General features: G+C 38.0%; 1 protein-coding gene, 1 non-coding gene and 1 pseudogene across 2 annotated transcripts; 2 read left to right on the forward strand and 1 right to left on the reverse strand.

Annotated features, from left to right (window-relative positions):
* The first annotated feature begins 254 nt into the window (after positions 1 to 254).
* Positions 255 to 9,296, forward strand: ptpdc1b (protein tyrosine phosphatase domain containing 1b). Its single transcript, XM_051659802.1, has 10 exons — positions 255 to 392; positions 782 to 816; positions 1,097 to 1,271; positions 1,559 to 1,639; positions 1,760 to 1,878; positions 3,358 to 3,495; positions 4,085 to 5,136; positions 6,836 to 7,018; positions 7,986 to 8,096; positions 8,176 to 9,296. The coding sequence occupies exons 2-10, from the start codon at positions 807 to 809 to the stop codon at positions 8,281 to 8,283; spliced, it is 1,977 nt and encodes a 658-aa protein (XP_051515762.1). The 5' UTR covers positions 255 to 392; positions 782 to 806; the 3' UTR covers positions 8,284 to 9,296.
* A 424-nt stretch (positions 9,297 to 9,720) lies between these two features.
* LOC127419358 (uncharacterized) lies at positions 9,721 to 20,039 on the reverse strand (annotated as a pseudogene).
* Positions 19,615 to 19,686, forward strand: trnam-cau (transfer RNA methionine (anticodon CAU)). Its single transcript has one exon. It is a non-coding gene; the product is annotated as a tRNA-Met (tRNA).
* Positions 20,040 to 20,411: the final 372 nt, after the last annotated feature.

Below are 20,411 nucleotides of genomic sequence, written 5' to 3' on the forward strand. Positions count from 1 at the left end.
GTTGAACAACTCTATCTTATAATACTATTCACTGTCTTTAAGGCCAGGGGTTGTTTCTTTTGCTATTTCAGGAGTAAGTGGATTAGTTGGTAAATCTTGTGGGAGTTTGAAATAGCAGCCTTACTCAGCCTCAAGCTTGATGTGAAACGTTCCCTTGGGGAAAAGAAAAGCAGTATTAAACCTACCTTCTCTCAAACTCTAGCTATCTGAATATTACTAGGATGTACATCTACAAGCTTTGCACTGTGAAACTGGTTGTGCCTCTTGCCAGAAGACAGGACAAATAATATTGTCATGTACCAACATAATGATGGAGAGACAAGTTATTAAATCAGCTGTGGATTCAGTGGATGGAAGAGAAATTACAGTTAATTTTCTGTAGTTGTGTTTGGGTGAGTAATCACAACTAATTTCTTTAGAATAGAGGGTAGAATAATTAAATCTTTTAAGACCATGTTGGTTAATGTTAATTGGACGTCTGTGAAGTCTACAGAACAGCGCATTAACTGTGGACAGGTAGTCACTTGAATTTATTAAAACATTAATAATTCTGTATGAAAACATGTTTTATTCTTGATTGAAGAAGCCTTGGATTGTTGGATCTCTAAGTGTCCATAGTGCCAAGTGTTATGTTACACAAAAGACAAAAAACATGTCATATATTCTAAACTCAAAGTAATCTGAGATTTGTCCAAAATACTTGTTTAGAACTGATTTATTTGCCAAGATACAAAAACTCTACATCTGTAGTGCTCTTATTCGTTTTTCCTGTGCCGAACAGAGTTTGACATGGAGGTGGGTGTATCATGGACTTTGGTAAGGAATGGCAAAAGACAAAGTTACATCCTCAGTGTAAATAATTTCTCTAAACTATCTGTTCCTCAAGTCTGTCTCTGCAAGATATTATTTTTTTCTTTTACTTTTTTACAATTTTGTCTATACTGCAGTACTGAGCCAAATTCTGTATAATAAACTGGCAAATGGTGTTGTTTATCTGAGTAGATGGAGTAAAATGTCAGAGTGTTTCTTTGATCCAATTTTTAAGGTGATTAGGCTCTCTCTTGCTTCTAAGTTAATTATAATTGCTCTTTTAAAGTGAAGGATTCCAGGCTTCCCAGAGCAAAATACACAATGGTTGGAGAGGTGCTGCGTTATGTTATCCCCTGCCATATGCAGTGCTCCATTGGATGTGGTGGCCAGGCATGCAAGTATGAGGATCCCTCGCATTGGAGTGAAGACGATCAGGCCATCAATGGAATCTATTCTTCCTGGTACACAGCATGCACTTACCTGTTTTTTTTTTTTCTTTTTTAAGGATTTCAAAATTAGGCCATTGGCTTATTTGACTGTGAACTGAAAGCCTCTGTATTTGTAGCCATAAGAGATTCCTGCACCTTGACATAATTAGGTTAATAACTCTTAATTTATTCATGAAGTTTTCTAAATGGCCTTCCCAAAGTTTTAGATTTTACCCCAGTAAATCCCAGTTTAAGATTTTATGCAGTCATAGCATGTAATAATAGTTGTCAAATCATTGTTCCTCTTTGTGTCTTTCAAGGATTACTGATGACTTGCTCGCCATGGCACGTCCATCCACAGAAATTATCGAAAAATACAACATAATTGACCAATTTCTGAGGTAAATCTGATGTTCATAACTGAAAAAGCCTCTAACAAACAGGATTTGAAGTGAAAACTCCAAAAAGTTTGTGTATTGTGCTTGACACCCTCTACTAATTAAGTGTTTCTTCATGTTAAGATGTGGCTTGAAGACACTTATTAACCTCCAATGCCCTGGTGAGCATGCCAGCTGTGGAAACCCACTTGAAGCCGAGAGTGGCTTCACTTACCGACCAGAGACATTCATGGAGGTTGGCAGTGAGTGAAACTTTCATTTTGTGCATTATCTCCATTATTGATTCTAGCAAACTTTCAGATTTCTGCATCTGAAATTTCTGCGGGTTGGCTGTTGCGGGGGGACGGAGTCCCGGGAGTGAATTTAGAGAGGAGATGCAGTTCCAATTCAAACCAACATGATCACACAGGAAGTCAACATGTTGCTACCAAATTTTCTAGTACTCTGATATCGTCTCCATTCAGAGTTACTGACAAGCACCATCTCCCTTCAGATGTTTTTGCATCAGTTCAAGTACGTTTACCTTTTCCTATGGTGCAACTGAATGTGTGTTGGGTCAGCAGCGTCACAGACCTGGGTTCATGTACTGTGTTGAAACATAATCAATGACGAGCCCCATCGGTGTTTCCATTTTCCATCTAAGATTACATTTTTACTCCACTGATGGCTAGGTTTGGGGCAGAGTTAAAAAAAAATATTAATTCCTCTTCACTGTATTACATCATTGACAACTAAAAACAACTCGCTTTTGTCATCCCTCTGTGGACATTTCACCCAGAAACGTGAGCACTTCCTGCTTCGGCCACTGGGGGCAGTAGTTATAATTTCAGTAAGCACAGATCAATTTTATTTGAAGAACTTTTGACCTACAGTTGCCGAATTCACAGGGGAATTAGTCCCTGTTCCATCAGATACATTTTTTTAAGGGAAAATCCCCTACAACACAATCCACCTCTACATGTGCGATTCCTGATTTTCAGAGCACCAAACTGAGAGGTATTCATCCAAAATATCCTGCGGTTTTCTCTAACCTGTTCTTCAAATGCACCCTGACTCCCCAGCTAGGGTCCCCCCAATGAATCTCTGCCATTTCCACCACTGTGCATCACACACATTCTGACTTTGAAAATCGCTCCAGACAAAAACTGGGCATCACACACAAGATCACTGGGGATTACACACTACCCGACTGTGTAGTCATTCTGATCAGATCACAAACACACAAAAAAATGCTCCCAATGCTATTAGACACATGACAGATATAAAAAACATTGGTATGGACTGTTGTTGTTGTTGCTACACAGACCAAGCACATTTTGGTTTGCGGTCTAGGGTGGGAATACCCAGCAAGTATGGTCTTTAGACATTGTAATGCAAGTTGCACGTGAGTGAAGTTAAAAGTCAAACTCCACTTGAGTGCTTGTTCGTTATCTCCATTTCTTGTGCTTTGTGGCCTTGTATGCTTGATTACCACTGGCTGATCACAGTATGACTTCAGTTTTGAGTCGTGCAGCATACACTACAAGGTTTCCTCTATAGTCGTGGATTGTTGGGTTAAAGTCGTATCATGTAATCCAGCCTATAGTGCCTGTGTAATATGACAGAAGATAAAGAAATGTTCTTGACACATGAAAAAACAGCGTAGTAGGTGTAATTTTAAGCTGTGATTGTGCTTATGTCTTCAAGTTATTAAGTAACTCTTTTTATTTCTTCTGTTTAAGTTTATTTTTACAACTTTAGATGGAATGACTATGGTGTGGCCTCTCTCATGACCATCTTGGATATGGTGAAAGTCATGTCTTTTGCCATTCAAGAGGGTAAAATGGCTATTCACTGTCATGCGGGGCTTGGAAGAACAGGTACAGTGTGCTTTTGTTTTTAAAACATATATAATGAAAATTACCAGCAAAAATTTAGGAGAGCACTTGTGGCATCTTTTCTTTGGTGTAGCATACACTGTTAGAAAAAATTTGCAAAAGTTGTACCTTAAGGGTTACCACAGCTTGTCACTGGGGCAGCACCCCCAATGGTACACTGTGCCCTCTTTACACTTTAAGGTATTAATATGTACCCTTTAGGTACAAAGGTACAAATCAGGCACGTATTATTACCTTACTGTGTAAAGAGGGTACAGTGGGTGCACCTTTGAGGGTACTGCCCCAGTGACAAGCTGTTGAACCCCTTAAAGGTTCAATTCTTGCACATTTATTTCTTACAGTGTATTGATTTAAGCTCAGGGTTTGGAACAGTAAGTTTTCTCAAGCCCTATAAGGTGCAAGCGATGAACCATTATCATTGTGCCTTTGAGCAAGGCACTTTATCTCATGTTGTTCCAGAGGGATTGTCCCTGTAATAGTGCTTCTGTAAGTCACTTTGGATAAAAGTGTTTGCTAAAGGACTACTTACTCCACTAAATGACTACTTTATTTTATACACTTTTTGTTTTAGGTGTTTTGCTAGCCTGCTTTTTGGTGTTTACCTCATGGATGACAGCAGATCAAGCCATTTTAAAGGTTAGAGAAAAACGTCCAAACTCTATCCAGACAAGAGGACAGCTACAGTGTGTCAGACAATTCGCTCAGTTCCTTGTCCCGCTAAGGAATGTGTTTGCTTACGCTGAGCCGAGAGCCCCCCCTGTTACTCTTTCACAATACTTGATCCGCCAAAAACATATGCTACATGGATATGAGGCTCGACAGTTAAGATATGTGCCAAAGCTGGTCCCCTTCATTTGCAGACTTCTATTGGACATTGCAGAGAATCGTCAGGTTATTGAGGAGGACATTGTTGAGGTTCCTGACATCACACCTGTAGTGGAGAATACTTTGAATGAAAATGCAATGTATCCATTCAACAGAGAGATTATGGGAAATGGGATCACTATGATCAGGCCCCGTCTTCCAGGTTTACCCCAAGTCAATAGAGACAACTCACAACCTCTTTACTATGTCCGTAAGAGCCTTAGCTACAGTGAGTCTGACCTACGGAGGTTAGCTGCATCTTTAAACCTCTCCGATAACCCTCTTGGAGTTTTAGCCACCATCCACTCCTCTAACATCAACAGTCAATTAGAAGCTTTCAACAGTGTTTCTGCAAACTATGCTGCACCTTCTCTAGGCACTTGTAAGGATAGTCCCATCTACAGTTCAACCAACAATATATGGGAGCTGAAAACTCTGATGGACCAGCAGGTAGGATCTCCACTGCTCAAAAAAAGGAGGAAATCTGTCTTGCAGCGAAGCCAGTCTGTAGGTGTTTCAGATCAGAAAAACACCACAAGCATCAGCAAAATACTTTCGTTCTGGAAGAAAGACCCCAAGCCAAGCACTGAACATGATGGGGCTAAAAATGAGGAGAAAGAACTTTCGGAAGTGCCCTTCATCACTGTCCAATCCGAGTTGTCTCTGGACTCACGTCGCCTCTTGGTTGCTCAGTCACTTGTGGTAGACCTTGAGCAGGATGGAGAGAAGGAACATATTCAGAAGGTGTCCACTTGGCAGGTAGGTGCATGTACTAATGTACTAAGAGGTATAACAGTACAGGAAGGCTGGGGATAAGGAGCAGTGTTGTCTTAAGAAGCTTCAGATTTTCCCTGTGTCCAGACATGAGGGCCCTCTTCTTCCTGTGTAGCAGGAAGTGATCAATGGCTTTGTTGTTGGCAAACTTTAAACTATTTTAAAGGGAACTGCAGTATCCCAGCAGAGTTGGAGTCTTGATGTTCTGGTCTTGAGACCTCTTGAGACCACAAGGGTCTTCACTCACAAGTCTCTTGTCATTGGTCTGGGTCTTGGCTTATGATTTCAGACAAGATCACAGTCTATTTCTAACATTCAATTAAATTCTAATTTATTTATAAAGCACAAATTAAAACAACAGATGTTGACCAAAGTTCTGTACAGTACAAAAGGGTAAAAATAGCATAAGGGTAAAAAAAGATAATACACACAGAACACACAACTAAAAATGAAATACAACCTCTAGGATTGATTAAAAGCCAAGGTGAAAAAATATGTTTTCAACTTAGTTTTAAAATCATGTATTGTTGATGCTGATCTAATATAAATAGGTAAACTGTTCCACAGTTTAGGGGCAGCTACCGCAAAAGCGCGATCACCCCTCAACTACAACTACTACAGGTGATAACTACCTCAACCACAGGTCAGCGAGGTATCTTTCCCATTACAGATAAATCAAACGGCTGAACGTCCATTTAAGCCCTGTACAAAGTGGCTCACAGTTTGAAATAAAGGTTGCATTCAATTCAGCATTTTCTATTTCAGTTCATTAAAAAGAACAGACTTGTTCTTTGACCAACAGATCTTTATTTTGGTCTGGGCCTTAAAAGACCTGATATTGATCTGAGACCTAGGGGCTCTGGTCTTCACTCAAAATCTTTTTGAAAGTCCTTCAATTTCTTCAGCATGAAAAGAACATGTCCTAGTTTGCCTGCCTTCTCTCTGAGCCTTTCTTGCAGTATTGGTGGAGACAAGCATCTCTGGATGAGGTTGTTGTATGATTAAGAGATGCACATACACTACCGGTCAAAAGTTTTGAAACACTTGACTGAAATGTTTCCCATGATCTTAAAAATCTTTTGATCTGAAGGCGTATGCTTAAATGTTTGAAATTAGTTTTGTAGACAAAAATATAATTGTGCCACCATATTAATTTATTTCATTATAAAACTAAAATTTAATTTAAAAAAAATGTTTTTGAATTTGATGACTTGGACCAAATAATAAAGAAAAGCAGCCAATTAGTGCCCAACATAGATGGGAACTCCTTCAATACTGTTTAAAAAGCATCCCAGGGTGATACCTCAAGAAGTTGGTTGAGAAAATGTCAAGAGTACATGTCTGCAAATTCCAGGCAAAGGGTGACTAATTTGAAGATGCTCAAATATAACACAGTTTTGGATTTTGTTTAGTCACAACATAATTCCCATAGTTCCATTTATGTTATTCCATAGTTTTAATGACTTTACTATTATTCTAAAATGTGAAAAAAAAAAATTATAATAAAGAATGAGTGTTTCAAAATTTTTGACCAGTAGTGTAGTTGTTGTCCAATCTGGCTAAGCATTAGGTTATTTAAAATACTGTACGTTCTAAACAAACAAGCTTATATATATATATATATATAAAATTTCATTTGTCTTTTGGTTGCAGAATTGGTACATGTGTTTGTTCCTCTCCACAGACAGATCTTAATTACCAGGGTGCATGGGAGCGACTGTGTTTGGAAAGAGACCCGTTTATTCTTTCTGGAATCATTTGGTCATGGCTGGAGCAGCTCAAGGAACCAGTCATCTCAGCTCATGATGTTCACACACTGGAAAAGGCCAGTCAGGATGGCAAAACTGTCCTAAATAGCCTAGATAGGGTAAGATTTTATTTCTGATCTGTTGTCAAATAACATTTCAAGCTCTATTTTAAGACTGCTACAGTACGTCCTTGAGTGCAGTGATATGCAATATGCCATAAGCACAAAGTCAGTGTGCATGGCTATGAAGTTTTGGTATATTCATGCAAGTGTGAACTAAGTCTAGATGTAAGTGGGTTTGTGAAATCATGCGTGCAAAGCATGTGTGTAGCCAACACAAAGAATATGGCATGCATTTGATCCACCCAAAATAAGTATTTTAATGTCAGTTCTATTAATCGAAATGAATCGCAATTACAATATCAATTATTTTTGTCATAATCATGCAGCCCTAACCTCTATGACATGCTCTTTATATACGCATGGAAAAAGCTGTGTTCGTCGGGACTTATTGGATGTAGGCTCCTAAATTATAAGGTGGTTCTCAGACATTTTAAGCACAATGACTTATTTCTCACAAAAATAGCAAATTGGCTTTGCGCCACTTCATTTACATGGACCTCTCATATATTTTTGTGAATACACCCCACTGTTTGCATGTGTACGCCAACAGATACACCCTGTACCCACGCCTTGTGTGTAAGATTGTGCCTAACATGGGTACAAAAATAGAGCCTTTAGACTATGATTTAAAAGTAAATTGAGTAATTTTGTTTCTATGTTAACACTTTCTCTTATCCCAACCTGATGATATGCAGAGACAGTTGAAAGTAAGCCAAGGTTTAACCTCTTGAAAAGTTTAAACACTGCAGTTTTATGCCACTATCAAAATATTCTTTTTGCAATACCATTTGGTGGCACAAAATTACACACTTGACCTTTAACTGTGATCTAATTTTAGATAACTAGTTAAGGCCAAGATCGCCTACATTAAATTATCAGTATATTTAAGTTTGAGAACACAGCATGCATAATTTTCAACTTATTTTGCTACGAGATGTGAATTAATTCTTATTGCCGCCATCAGGCTTCAAAAGAAACAGTGACGTGCATTCTGGACTGTTTTGCTCATCTATTCACAATACAAGAGGAAGTTGAGAGTGCTTTTCTAGAGCGAGCAACCAAAGCTTTCACAAAGGTACTGTATGCTATTCTAAGAAATGTTTAAATCAATACAACGTGCATACATTTTTTCACTTTAATGAAACTGTTTTTAGGTGAAAAACACAGATGGTGGGAAAAGTGTCCATGAGATCATGAAAAAGGTCTTGAAGCTCGTTCTGCATCATTTGAGATCAGCTGCCATGAACAAGTTTGAGGTTTAATACAGATAACAATAGCTAACTAAACAATACCTTCAATACAAAGAGAATTAAAGGAATATTTTGGGTTCACTGCAAGTTAAGCTCGGTTGACAGTGTTTGTGGCATCATATTGATTACCACAAACATTTATTTTGACTCATCCCTCCTTTTCTTAAAAAAATAAAAAAAGCAAAAATCTGTTCCAGTGAGGCACTTACAATGGAAGTGAATGGGGCCAATTTTTGAACATTAAAATACTCACCGTTTCAAAAGTATAGCCACAAGACATAAAGGATATGCATGTAAACATGATTTTAGTGTGATAAAATTGCTTACTGAACTTGTTACCATGACGATGTAATGTCAACAAACCCTGAAACCCTAAAACGACTGTAAAAATGACTTTAAATGAATTTAAACATCTTTACAGCTCAAATAATACATTTTTACAATTAATGTAAGTGCTTTTATAAAATTATAAACTTCAAATTTCCGTGTTTAAACCCTCCAAAGTTTGTCCCCATTGACTTCCATTGTAAGTGTTTCACTGTAACCTCCATTTGTGCTTTTTTTTTTATATAAAGGAAAGGAGGGACGATTCGAAATAAATTTTTGTGGTAATCAATATTATGCCACAAATGCTGTCGATGTACTGAACCCGGAATATTCCTTTAAGTTCATTTACATCTTTAGCCATGATCAAAGACAAGCCCTGCACTTTACATCTGCATCTATACAGGTAGTTTTTCAGTAACTGATAAAGTTTAGTAAAGGACTGAATAGAGCACTTAAAGGAAGATTAATGTTAAAGGCTTTGGTTCTTATTTGGGTTCTGCATTCCGATAAGGAGTCCAAAAAGGGGTAGACCAAATTATACAGTTTCCCTTTGTAAAAGTTGAAAAATACATGTTGTACAGTAAATTATGTTTTGATGACAAAAAGCATACTGTATATTTTGTGACAAGCATTGCAACCTCTAATTTTTGTACCAAGTTTGTTCAACTATTTGTAATAAAATAATTAGATTGTATAACTAAGACTGATAACTGTCTTTATTTTTGTAGATTACAGCAGGGGTTTTCAAACATTTGCCAAGAACCCCCAAATATGACGATCCCCTAAGAGAGACCCCCTGTGTGAGAAAAATAGTACACATGATATTATAAACACTTCTTACATGAAGCATTTTATTATTGGCTTTTATATTGTCATTTTACTAAAGCCAAAGGAAATGTTTTTTAATATTATCTGAAACATATTTAATTTTTACAGTGTTCTGTTGACAGTGTATTGTTCTTCAGTTGGTGTAATGTTAAATGTAGAAACCCAAAGAGAAACTATTTATTTGTGTAGCGCTTTTCACAATAAATATATTGTTTCGAAGCATCATTCCGAAGAATAATGAATTACAATCCTTATTAATAACACTTAATAATGTAAAATAATGTCAACAGTTTTTTAATTGAGAGACAGATCACGAGATGCTGTCACCACCTGAAAACTGTCCTGCATGATCAGCAGAGTTTCATTTATTCACAAACAAAGAAGAGTGAATCTCAAAAATCCTTTGAAGAAAATGTCTAGGTCATATTTCACCTTGAAATTAAAAGAAACAATTGTGACATTATTTTCATGACAATAAAGCATGTCCCTCATTAGCCAAAATCTCTCTTACTGTAATGCAAAAATGATTGATTATCAAATTGATAAAAAAATGCATTAGTTGTTGTACTTCCCTTAATTTATGCTGATTTAAATAATAATAAAAGGACCTTGTGTCCTGGCTGGATGAGAACCATCTTTGAGTACAGTAATGACAATTACCATACAAATTCAAAGGTAAAACATCCAGATGCATTACAGTAATTCAGAGGGAACTGTGTTTAATTGTGATGAAAATAATATTGCAATGCAAATAATCTTAAAGGGTTAGTTCGGCTGGAGTTGTGTGGATTACTTTAATGCTGCCTAAATATGCCTTTGGGACCTTCAAACAGCCAGCAGCCTGATGGCACCCATTTACTTGCATTGTATGGACAAAGTGAGCTGAAATGTGCTTATAAAAATCTTCATTTCGTTTCTGCTGAAGAAAGAAAGTCATACACATCTAGGATGGCTTAAAGGTAAGTAAATCATAAGAGAATTTTCATTTTTGGGTTGACTATCCCCTAAATGGCCCAATAAATTGGCTTAATTTCCTTTATGCAAAATATAATTCTGTATACTTTTCTTTCGATTTTGAGTTGAAATTTGACCTGGACATGTTCTTGACCGGCCAGAATGAGTGGATTGGTCCAACAGCTTACCACACAAAGAGCAGTGATTGGCTGTAAATTGTCTTCAAAACTAGACACAAGTTCTCCTTTCAGTGTGTAGACTTTAAGATGGTTTCCATCTTTAAGCAGAAGAGTGTTGCTCCCTCTCACCTCCAGAGTGACGTCTGAACGATGGCTCAGTTCTACTTGAAATGACGCGACTTGCTGAGCTGAAATGGGAAGAGACGACATATTAATAAATACTGCAACATAATACTTTTTATTGTATTTTTCAGGTGTGTAAAAAACGAATATGACATATTTCTGAGTGAAACTGAATATTCAATGAGAAAAATAGTACACTGAGATTTTATTCATAAGGAGTTGATAGGATGGTGAAAAGTGCTCTCTATATGACAACTGGAGAGAATCAACTATGCCTTTAAACAAAAATACATTCAGCCTACAACAAGAACAGTTATAGTGCTACATTTTGTCTTTTATTTCTGAGGTGAACTTTGTTGCTCCTTTTTGTTTTAAGTTCAGGTCAAATACTGAGAAATAAGCTGCTAAAATATAATTTGACTCCCAATGGATGTACTGTTACATCGTCTTCAACAGTGAAGAACTTATGTGTTATATTTGATAACAATCTGTCCTTTGAAAATATAATTACCAGTGTTTGTAGAACAGCATTCTTCCACCTCAGAAATATTGCTAAATTACGACACATGCTCTCTGTTGCTGATGCCAAAAAACTAATTCATGCGTTCATGACCTCAAGACTAGATTATTGTAATGCATTATTGGGAGGATCTCCAGCAAGTTCAATAAAAAAAAACTTCAATTGGTTCAAAATGCAGCAGCCAGAGTGCTGACGAGAACCAAGAAATATGATCATATTTGCCCCATTTTATCATCGTCACATTGGCATACATAATTCCTAGAATATCAAAATCTGCAAAAGGAGGTAGATCTTTTTCCTGTTTGGCTCCTAAACTATGGAATAGTCTCCCAAACACTGTTCAGGACGCAGACACATTCAGTTTAAGTCTAGACTAAAGACTCATCTATTCAGCCAGACATAAACATAATTTATCCTTCAACTCACAATTAGGCTGCTTTAGTTAGGTCTGCCGGAACCAGAAACCAGAAACATTGATCATGATCTATAATTCTGCAATAAACTGAATGGCATCTATGCTAATATTATTTTATTTGTTTCCCTGTCTCAACCTTGGGACTCCTATCCTGAGGTCACCAGAACCGGCCAGATCCAGCTCCATTCCTGCTTAGTGTCAGACTCCACTGCTATGTGCCGCTGTGTGATGATGACTAATAGCAGCCGGTGCCAGCCAAACATCACTTCAGTCTATTACGATGGATACTTCAAATGCCATAGCCTGAACCTTGGACTTAGGATAGACCTCACCGAAATGACCTGCCGATTGATCTGCGATGCACCTCATTGATCTCTGCCTGCATCACCTTGGTCTAATGATGGACTACATTCTTAAAATGGAATACATAGACTATCAATTAATTGCCAACAAAAGCCTTCATAAGCCAACTAACAAGGACTATTGTATCTATGTGAACTTCTGCAGTTAATCATGGACTTCAAAGACATTAGTCATTAATCATACAGTTCTTTCAAAATCTTTGTTTTTAACACTGACCCTTAACACTTACTTAGTTTAATAATTTTAAACCATGACTTGTACTATACATAAGTAATACTGGCATTATATTCATGATGTTTAGCCAGAGGGGAACTGGCCCCCACAGTGAGCCTGGTTTCTTCCAAGATTGTTTTTCTCAATTAACCAACATCTTATGGAGTTTTGTGTTCCTTGCCACAGTCGCCTTCGGCATGCTCGCTGGGGTTATAAATACAATTATTATTTAATTACTTATTTTTAAACACAATTCATAATCATATTTTATCAAACTACACAATGATGACTCTAAGACATTTTAGATATTACAGTTTTATCTTCTGTTAATGCCTGATCTTCTATAAAGCTTCTTTGAAACGATGTGTGTTGTGAAAGGCGCTATACAAATAAAAATGACTTGACTTGAGAGTTTGTTGTTGAAGAGACCATCTTTATGGATCACTATGACACGTGCAGCTTGTGATGGGAGGAATACAGCGGCACATCAGCCAGTGACAGGCAGACTCTGACACAAACTGTCCTCGTCTTCAACAGGATCGCACACACTTTCAATGTAAAAAACCTCCAGAGACACACAGCAGCTGTCATTCAATTCATCCCTTTCAAATAATGTCTATAACGCTAATCTTCATTTTTATATATAATCCTATAATTATAATGGAGTGCAATTCACTTTGGGAGCACCTGGCTTACCTTTGGGCTCAAGTCAAGTTTTCTTTGGAGGCACAAAGTATCCATTTTTTTATCTGGGGATGAGAGGAGAAGATTAAGATTGAACTTGTCGCACACCACATGCCTCGAGACTTCAGACAGTGCGGGACAAGTCAAGACAACCAGAGAACCTTGAATAGTTCCCACCTAAAGTAAAAAAATGAACATGCACGTATACACTTACAAATCACATATTTATTGTGTTGTCAAAAATTCAACAAAGGCTTCTATGAATAATAATACCATGAGGAAAGAGCTGCCATTGTTGTTGAATGACAGTAGTGTTGTCTTAGAGAATCCTGACTCACAAGAGGCCAGCTCCTCTCCAGTCAAACCCTTCCAGGTTTTGATTGTTCCTGTGATGTCAGAAGTAACACCAACGGACTGAATAGGATCAACTACAATGTCCTGCAGGGGGCTTTGAGCAGGACTTGACCATAAATGAATACCCTGCATTAAAATATCACATACATTATGGGTGAATTACATGCAATAAATTCATCAAAAGAAAAACAAATGAGATTTTTTTTTTTTTTTTTGGCATATAGAAAATTAGGCCTATTTTAGAACCACAAATGTTTTTTAATATATTAATTGTATCTCGTAAAAGTACATTTGAAAAGTAAAATTGTAAGTATACATCATTAGGGATGCACCAATGTATCAGCCAGCAATATTTATCAGCCAGTTATTGACCAAATTAAAACATTATCATAAGCATGAACCGATTACGTAAATTTTACTGTGTTGCATAAAGTTTTTTATAATTTTTTGTTTGTGTAATTTAAAAGAAATACCTACCTAATAATAAATTAACTCCAAAAAATGAAAAACATGTCGAATACAAAATATGAGTTTGTAATGTTTAATCATAATATGTAAAATGTGAATTATTTTGTTTAGAGCTGCAAATACACGTGCAAAAAGGTTTTAGATGTGCAAAATAACCTTTTTTCCCCCACATCAATCGTCATGTTATCATATTTTTATCTCTTTTTTAATCTTAAAATTTTGTGAAATGAAATGATTCATTGTTAGAACAGTAAAATAGTTTTTGTACCTCTTTGTACATTTTTAAAGCATAATTCCTAAGCAAAACAGTGATCTGATTACAAATATGTTAAGTGGCAAAATATCGGTATCAGCCTATAACGTTTTGTTAAAATCGGTATCGGCCAAAAATGTTAATACTGGTGCATCCCTATACACATTATGGTAGTGTATATGCTGAATTAATTTTTTTGTCCAAACAGGATGATTTCCATTACTGTATCTGGGTCAGCAAGCTACGGCACGTATGCCAACATTGGCACGCGGAGAGGTAATCACTGGTATGCAAGTAACAGCTAGAGAGGAGCAGTAGTTACATGAAATCCCTCACACCTGCATTCAAATCTACATCCTGATGTAATCCTTTCTCATGAACATGCTGCGTTTTCTAGAGCTGTATGGAAAGCTAAACATAAAGCGTGATGAGACTGCAGTATACCCTACAAAACCACACAGCGCGCACAAGCTGTACACCTTATTCACGCAAGCGCCATCTTTGATTTTTAATGGAAATGAAAATTAAGCTGTGCAGGATAGACTTAGAGTATCTTCAATGGGCTGTACTGCAGTTTAAAGTGTTTTTGGATCGTTCCGTGGACATAACATTGATAAAATATCTGTCCAGGAACATTCAGTTAATAAAGAACTCCAGACAACATGAGTTGTGGAAAATCAGATGTGATGTAGGAGCTTTAAACAGCTTTATACTGTTCATGCCATTAAAGAGACTGTAAGTCTATCCCTCACAGCCTCGTTTTCATTTCAAAGATGGCGCTAGTGTGAATAAGGTCTGTTTGCACAGACCAGTTCAGGCAGCGCTTCAATTTTGGTGAGTCTCGCGAGTAAACACTCCCGAGGTTGAGCAGATGACAGCCTACATTTCATGTTTTATTTGTTTCTTTTTGCTTTAAAAACAGCACATGATGAAAAAAGGACACCGCTATTTTCTCCACCATTTTCAACATACACCCTTAAACCACAATGACGGTCACTATCAGAAATACATTAAACGATTAAAAGAGTAATCATAAACACTCATCGTGTGGTTCTAGTCTAATTTAAAATATAAATTAAACCTGGAAATAAAGTTTTGGGATTTTGTGGGCATGTTTACCCATGCAATTCACCGAAAATGAAGCACTGCCTGAATTGATCGGCTCTTGGTGTGCGAATTTGCACGCGCTGCGCGATTCTGTTGGGTATACCGCAGTGTATACCCACCCTTTAATAGTGTTTAGCTTCACATTCAGCATATGAAAACACGCTGGGTGATCATGAGGAAGGATTACATCAAGATAAAGATCAGCATGCAGGTGTGAGGGACTTCATATAAATAAAACAGCCTGCTCCTCTCTCACTGTTGCTAGTGAGCAGGCATCGTTTCCAACCAAGTATGCAAAACCAAGAACCCTTCCTGTGGAAAAAGAGAATGAAATATTTATGTCAGTGGCTACTAATGTATCTACTGTCCAGCTGTGATGTCGGTTCTGTTATTGTATTCACTTCAAAAGTGCAACAAAATTGTGCAGCACAGACCATAAATATTCTTATCCGCTCGACAACGAGACATTACAACTACATCATTTGTGACTCATAGGCGAGTACAGATCAAACAATATACACAACAGAAATAAGATGCAACTAATGTGTTTGAGCTATGATTTCAGTTTCTGCCTTTGATTTTGTGTGTGTGTGTGTGTGTTACGGCAGCATTGTTTGGGTGGACCAGCCATCACAATCAACAAAGCAGAATACGGTTCTTTATGGTGCTGTGATTTTTAATGGCATTGTAGGTGTTTGCTGAGGTTCCTGTGGATTTCCACAAGATCACTTGCCTTTATGACCTCGCAGGCTCTTGCAGCTGTAGTCTGCACATGACCTGCCTGATTTCATTTTCATCTCCAGGTGGGAACGGCACAGGTAATAATCCTTCCAGGAGTATGTCCTCGTGTCTGAAAGGAACTGTGAAACGTTGCAGAAACTCCATCTCTGCAAACAGATTCTCCTACAAAAAGGATTCTTTTTAAAGGGGTCATGAAATGGAAAATCTAATTTTCCTTGATATTTAGACACAAACTAAGCAAACAAAGAAACGTCCTCTCACTTTCAACTGCTTTTATTTTCAGCAAACTTAACAAGTGTAAATATTTGTATGAACATAAAAAGATTCAACAACTAAGACATAAACTGAACAAGTTTCACAGACATGTGACTAACAGAAATGGAATAATATATTCAAAATCAAAAGTAACAGTCAGTATCTGGTGTGGCCACCAGCTGTGCAGTGCATCTCCTCCTCATGGACTGCACCAGATTTACCAGTTCTTGCTGTGAGATGTTACCCCACACTTCCACCAAGGCACTTGCAAGTTCCCAGACATTTCTGGGGGGAATGGCCCTAGTCCAAACTCTCTGACCCAACAGGTCCCAGACGTGCTCAATGGGATTGAGATCCGGGCTCTTCACTGGCCATGGCAGAACACTGACATTCCTGTCTTGCAGGAAATCATGCACAGAACGAGCAGTATGGCTGGTGGCATTGTCATGCTGGAGGATCATGTCAGGATGAGCCTGCAGGAAGGGTACCACATGAGGGAGGAGGATGTCTTCCCTGTACCGCACAGCACTGAGATTGCCTGCAATGACAATAAGCTCAGTCCGATGATGCTGTGACACACCGCCCCAGACCATGACGGACCCTCCACCTCCAAATCGATCCTACTCCAGAGTACAGGCCTCGGTGTAACGCTCATTCCTTCGACGATAAACGCGAGTCCTGCCATCACTCCTGGTGAGACAAAACCGCGACTCGTCAGTGAAGAGCACGTTTTGCCAGTTCTGTCTGGTCCAGCAATGGTGGGTTTGTGGCCATAGGTGACGTTGTTGCCAGTAAGGACCTGCCTTACAACAGGCCTACAAGCCCTCAGTCCAGCCTCTCTCAGCCTATTGCAGACAGTCTGAGCACTGATGGAGGGATTGTGCATTCCTGGTGTAACTCGGGCAGTTGTTGTTGCCATCCTGTACCTGTCCTGCAGGTGTGATTTTTGGATGTACCAATCCTGTGCAGATGTTGTTACACGTGGTCTGCCACTGCAAGGACGATCAGCTGTCCTTCCTGTCTCCCTGTACTCCCATAGTACAGACATTGCAATTTATTGCCCTGGCCACATCTGCATTCCTCATGCCACCATGCAGCATGCCTAAGGCACGTTCACACAGATGAGCAGGGACACTGGGCATCATTCTTTTGGTGTTTTTCATAGTCAGAAGAAAGGTCTCTTTAGTGTCCTAAGTTTATATAACTGTGACCTTAATTGCCTACCATCTATAAGCTGTTAGTGTCTTAACGACCGTTCCACAGGTGCATGTTCATTAATTGTTTATGGCACGAGAAATTGCTCAGTTGTATTTACATGCCCCACAACACGTGTCATTGCACCCTTAGCCCCGCCCACTGGCGTTCGGTTTGCATCATCAACAGAGAGGGAGAGAGAAAGGCCTAGTGTTGCCAACTATTCTTGAATACTAAAGGGGACCCATCTGGACTATTTTGAAGTTTTTTGTGCATATAACAAACATTACACAGACGTCTTTGACCGTTGTCATGTTTATCGCATCGCTTTTAAAAGGCGCTGTGTCAGTTAAAACTCAGAGAAGGAGCTGCTCTTCATCTTGCTGTTCTTGCACCTATCTGTGCTACTTTTAATTGTTGGTGTGTGTAAACAGGCACAAGCTGGACATCTTTGACCGTTTGGATGCGTTTCTGGTGATCTGCACCTCAGTGCACTATGTGTGTGTCATGTTTTACAGTGCTATGGACTGTGTATTTGTGAATATCAGCGTGGACTGCTTGTAAACCATTCATAATATGTTTCAAGCTTTGCAAAGGAACTGTAATTGAAGAATGGAGCAATTAAAACACTTGGACTTGACAACAAATCCATAAGTAAACAGTTTAATTCATGAATATTTCAAATGTCATGACAAGTTTATGATGTTGATGCTTGAGTGAACAGTTGAATATATTCCGATGCAATGTGTTGGATGTGCGTTGTGTGTAAACCCTGAAATTTAGTTTTATAATGTTGTGGAGCTTGTTTATTCTCTTTCAGATTGAGTTTCAAATATGGCTGAATTTGAGGGGCTGCATGATGTTAGCCAATCAGAACAGTGAGCGTTTACATTGAAGTTTTTAAAAAAAGTGGGCAGGCACTGTTGCACTCTATTGGTTGTTTACAATGTGTCTAAATAATAATTGTTATATGTAAAGATGCACTCAGTAATTTCTTCCTCATAAAAAAAGTTGTTCCCCTTAATAAATGAATATTTATTTTGAAATATATGTATAAAATCATGAGCACTCACATGAGATGAAGACACCAGACATATCAGTAACCTGATAAAAGCTGGTTTAATCTAGAGGGAGAGGGTCCCGATCATGGGGGCTGCCATGTTAGGATCACATGGTCAGCCGAATACTACTCACTTAATCTTCACACTTTCACTCATGGATTAAATAAATAATGGCTGAATGTGACTCGTGAATTTCTACAATGGCAATGGTATCTGAAAACTGTTCGAACAATGCAGAATACGTCATCCAAGACGACATGCATTATAAATTACTGAGTGCACCTTTAACACATCATTGTGTGTTTCAATTTGTATGGCGGGTGAACTAGAATTAAACTAATAGATTTATAGAGTGAACAAATGTCTCCAGTTGCCCACAACAAAACGAATCAATGAATCATGTATGAAGTGAAAATGACTCGGATTTTTTCCAACACTACTTTCTACATTTCCTTAATTTTCCAAAACTTTATCTTAACAGCTTTCTCGACGATGAGTATCTCATAACCAACCGGTTCATCTGTCTCTTCTGTCCGTCTAATTCCGGTTTCCTGGAGATTGAAACCTTTCATCACTTGTCAGTTCTAACAGAAGTAATGTAAAGCGATTGGATCACATCAGAGTCCGATTTAATCGAGTAGGTTTATTTAGTTTTTAAAGGTATGTTGTGTCCAGATTGACTATGATTAAAAAGCCTCCTGTTCTTCATCAGTGTATCTAGTGCACTTATCCCGTATGCGAAATAAAGCTCCGTTTGAGATCTGAGGTTGATTTCTACACACATGAATCTTCATTCAGTGTCATTTCTTGCCAGTATGAGAGCATTAACTCTCACATCACTTACTTAACAGACCATGGACGCTCTGATCAAATCTTCCTCCTGAAGAAGAGAGAATATGCTGATCAGACAGTCCGGACAGGTGAACTCTGGCAAATCTCCATTCTGACGTCAGGCCCGTTACTTTCAGTTATCTAAACGTTTTCAACGTTTGCACATGAAACTTAATTTTGTTTGGTAAATTCTGTATTCACATCTGTAGAATATCTAAATCAATTCTTAAAAAGCCTCAATTTTCTTCAAATAAACAAGAAGAATACAAAAGTAAAGTTTGGTAAAGTAGTATAAATCAGTATTAATAATTATTACAATTAAAAAAAACCTTTTATTTAATTATTTATTTTTATTATTAATGTTTCTAACTGTATTCTCTTTATTATACATTTGGAGTTGCCAAATAAAAATGTTGCCCGTTTTATTTTTTATTATACATACATATACTTCTATGTGTGATTTGCACAGAGTAAGCAGAGTGGCGCAGCGGAAGCGTGCTGGGCCCATAACCCAGAGGTCGATGGATCGAAACCATCCTCTGCTAACTGACTTTTTCATTATATGTCACGAAAAACGAACGTCGCCAGCCCTCGGGTGTGGCGATATCTTTACAAAGATTTTAATAAACTAAGACTTTATTGAAAGCAGTAGGCCTATCCTGCGTAAGATCCCATGTAGTATCACTCAAGTACCATTGAATAAATCAATGGAGTACTTTACTTATTTCAGCATCAAACACGACATCAAAACGTTACATCTTCCTCCTACAGCCGCTTGAACTCGCACAGCCTCGAATAAGAAAAAAGGGTAAAAACACATTAACACAGTGTGTACAGAGCGACACCTACTGACCACTTCAGGAGGTGTCTTCATTAAACACCGCAGTTTTTCTCTCATGATCCCACATTGAATGGAATCTTGCTGTTCAGTCATTTATTGCAACATAAAGTCACAACAGCAAAGTAAACCCACTGACCTGTGTTGTTGAAATAGAAATCACTAGTTTTAAAAATATTCATACTATATTCATTTCCCAATCCCATGTGCTGCAAAGTTAGAACCATTAGCCTAATGTTTTTATCCCAGTAGTGTAAAATCGTTTCATTTCATTGTTGATGATCTTTCAGACAGTGTTTGGAACTGACTTTAAAACCCTTTCAACACTCACAGGCATAAACAGCTTCCCCCCCCCCTATGAGGACAGTTGCAGGGAAACTGTCCTCATAGTACTTTATTCTTGAACATCTGTTTGCTTCTGATTCTAATTGA

The sequence above is a fragment of the Myxocyprinus asiaticus genome, chromosome 28 (assembly GCF_019703515.2).
Source record: "Myxocyprinus asiaticus isolate MX2 ecotype Aquarium Trade chromosome 28, UBuf_Myxa_2, whole genome shotgun sequence".
Lineage (NCBI taxonomy): Eukaryota > Metazoa > Chordata > Actinopteri > Cypriniformes > Catostomidae > Myxocyprinus > Myxocyprinus asiaticus.

What these genes read in the sequence shown, in the direction of transcription:
- ptpdc1b (XM_051659802.1), top strand. An exon ending in AATGGAATCTATTCTTCCTG is followed by an intron (nt 1,272 to 1,558) that starts GTACACAGCATG and finishes GTGTCTTTCAAG; the next exon opens with GATTACTGATGACTTGCTCG. An exon ending in TCCTAAATAGCCTAGATAGG is followed by an intron (nt 7,019 to 7,985) that starts GTAAGATTTTAT and finishes TGCCGCCATCAG; the next exon opens with GCTTCAAAAGAAACAGTGAC.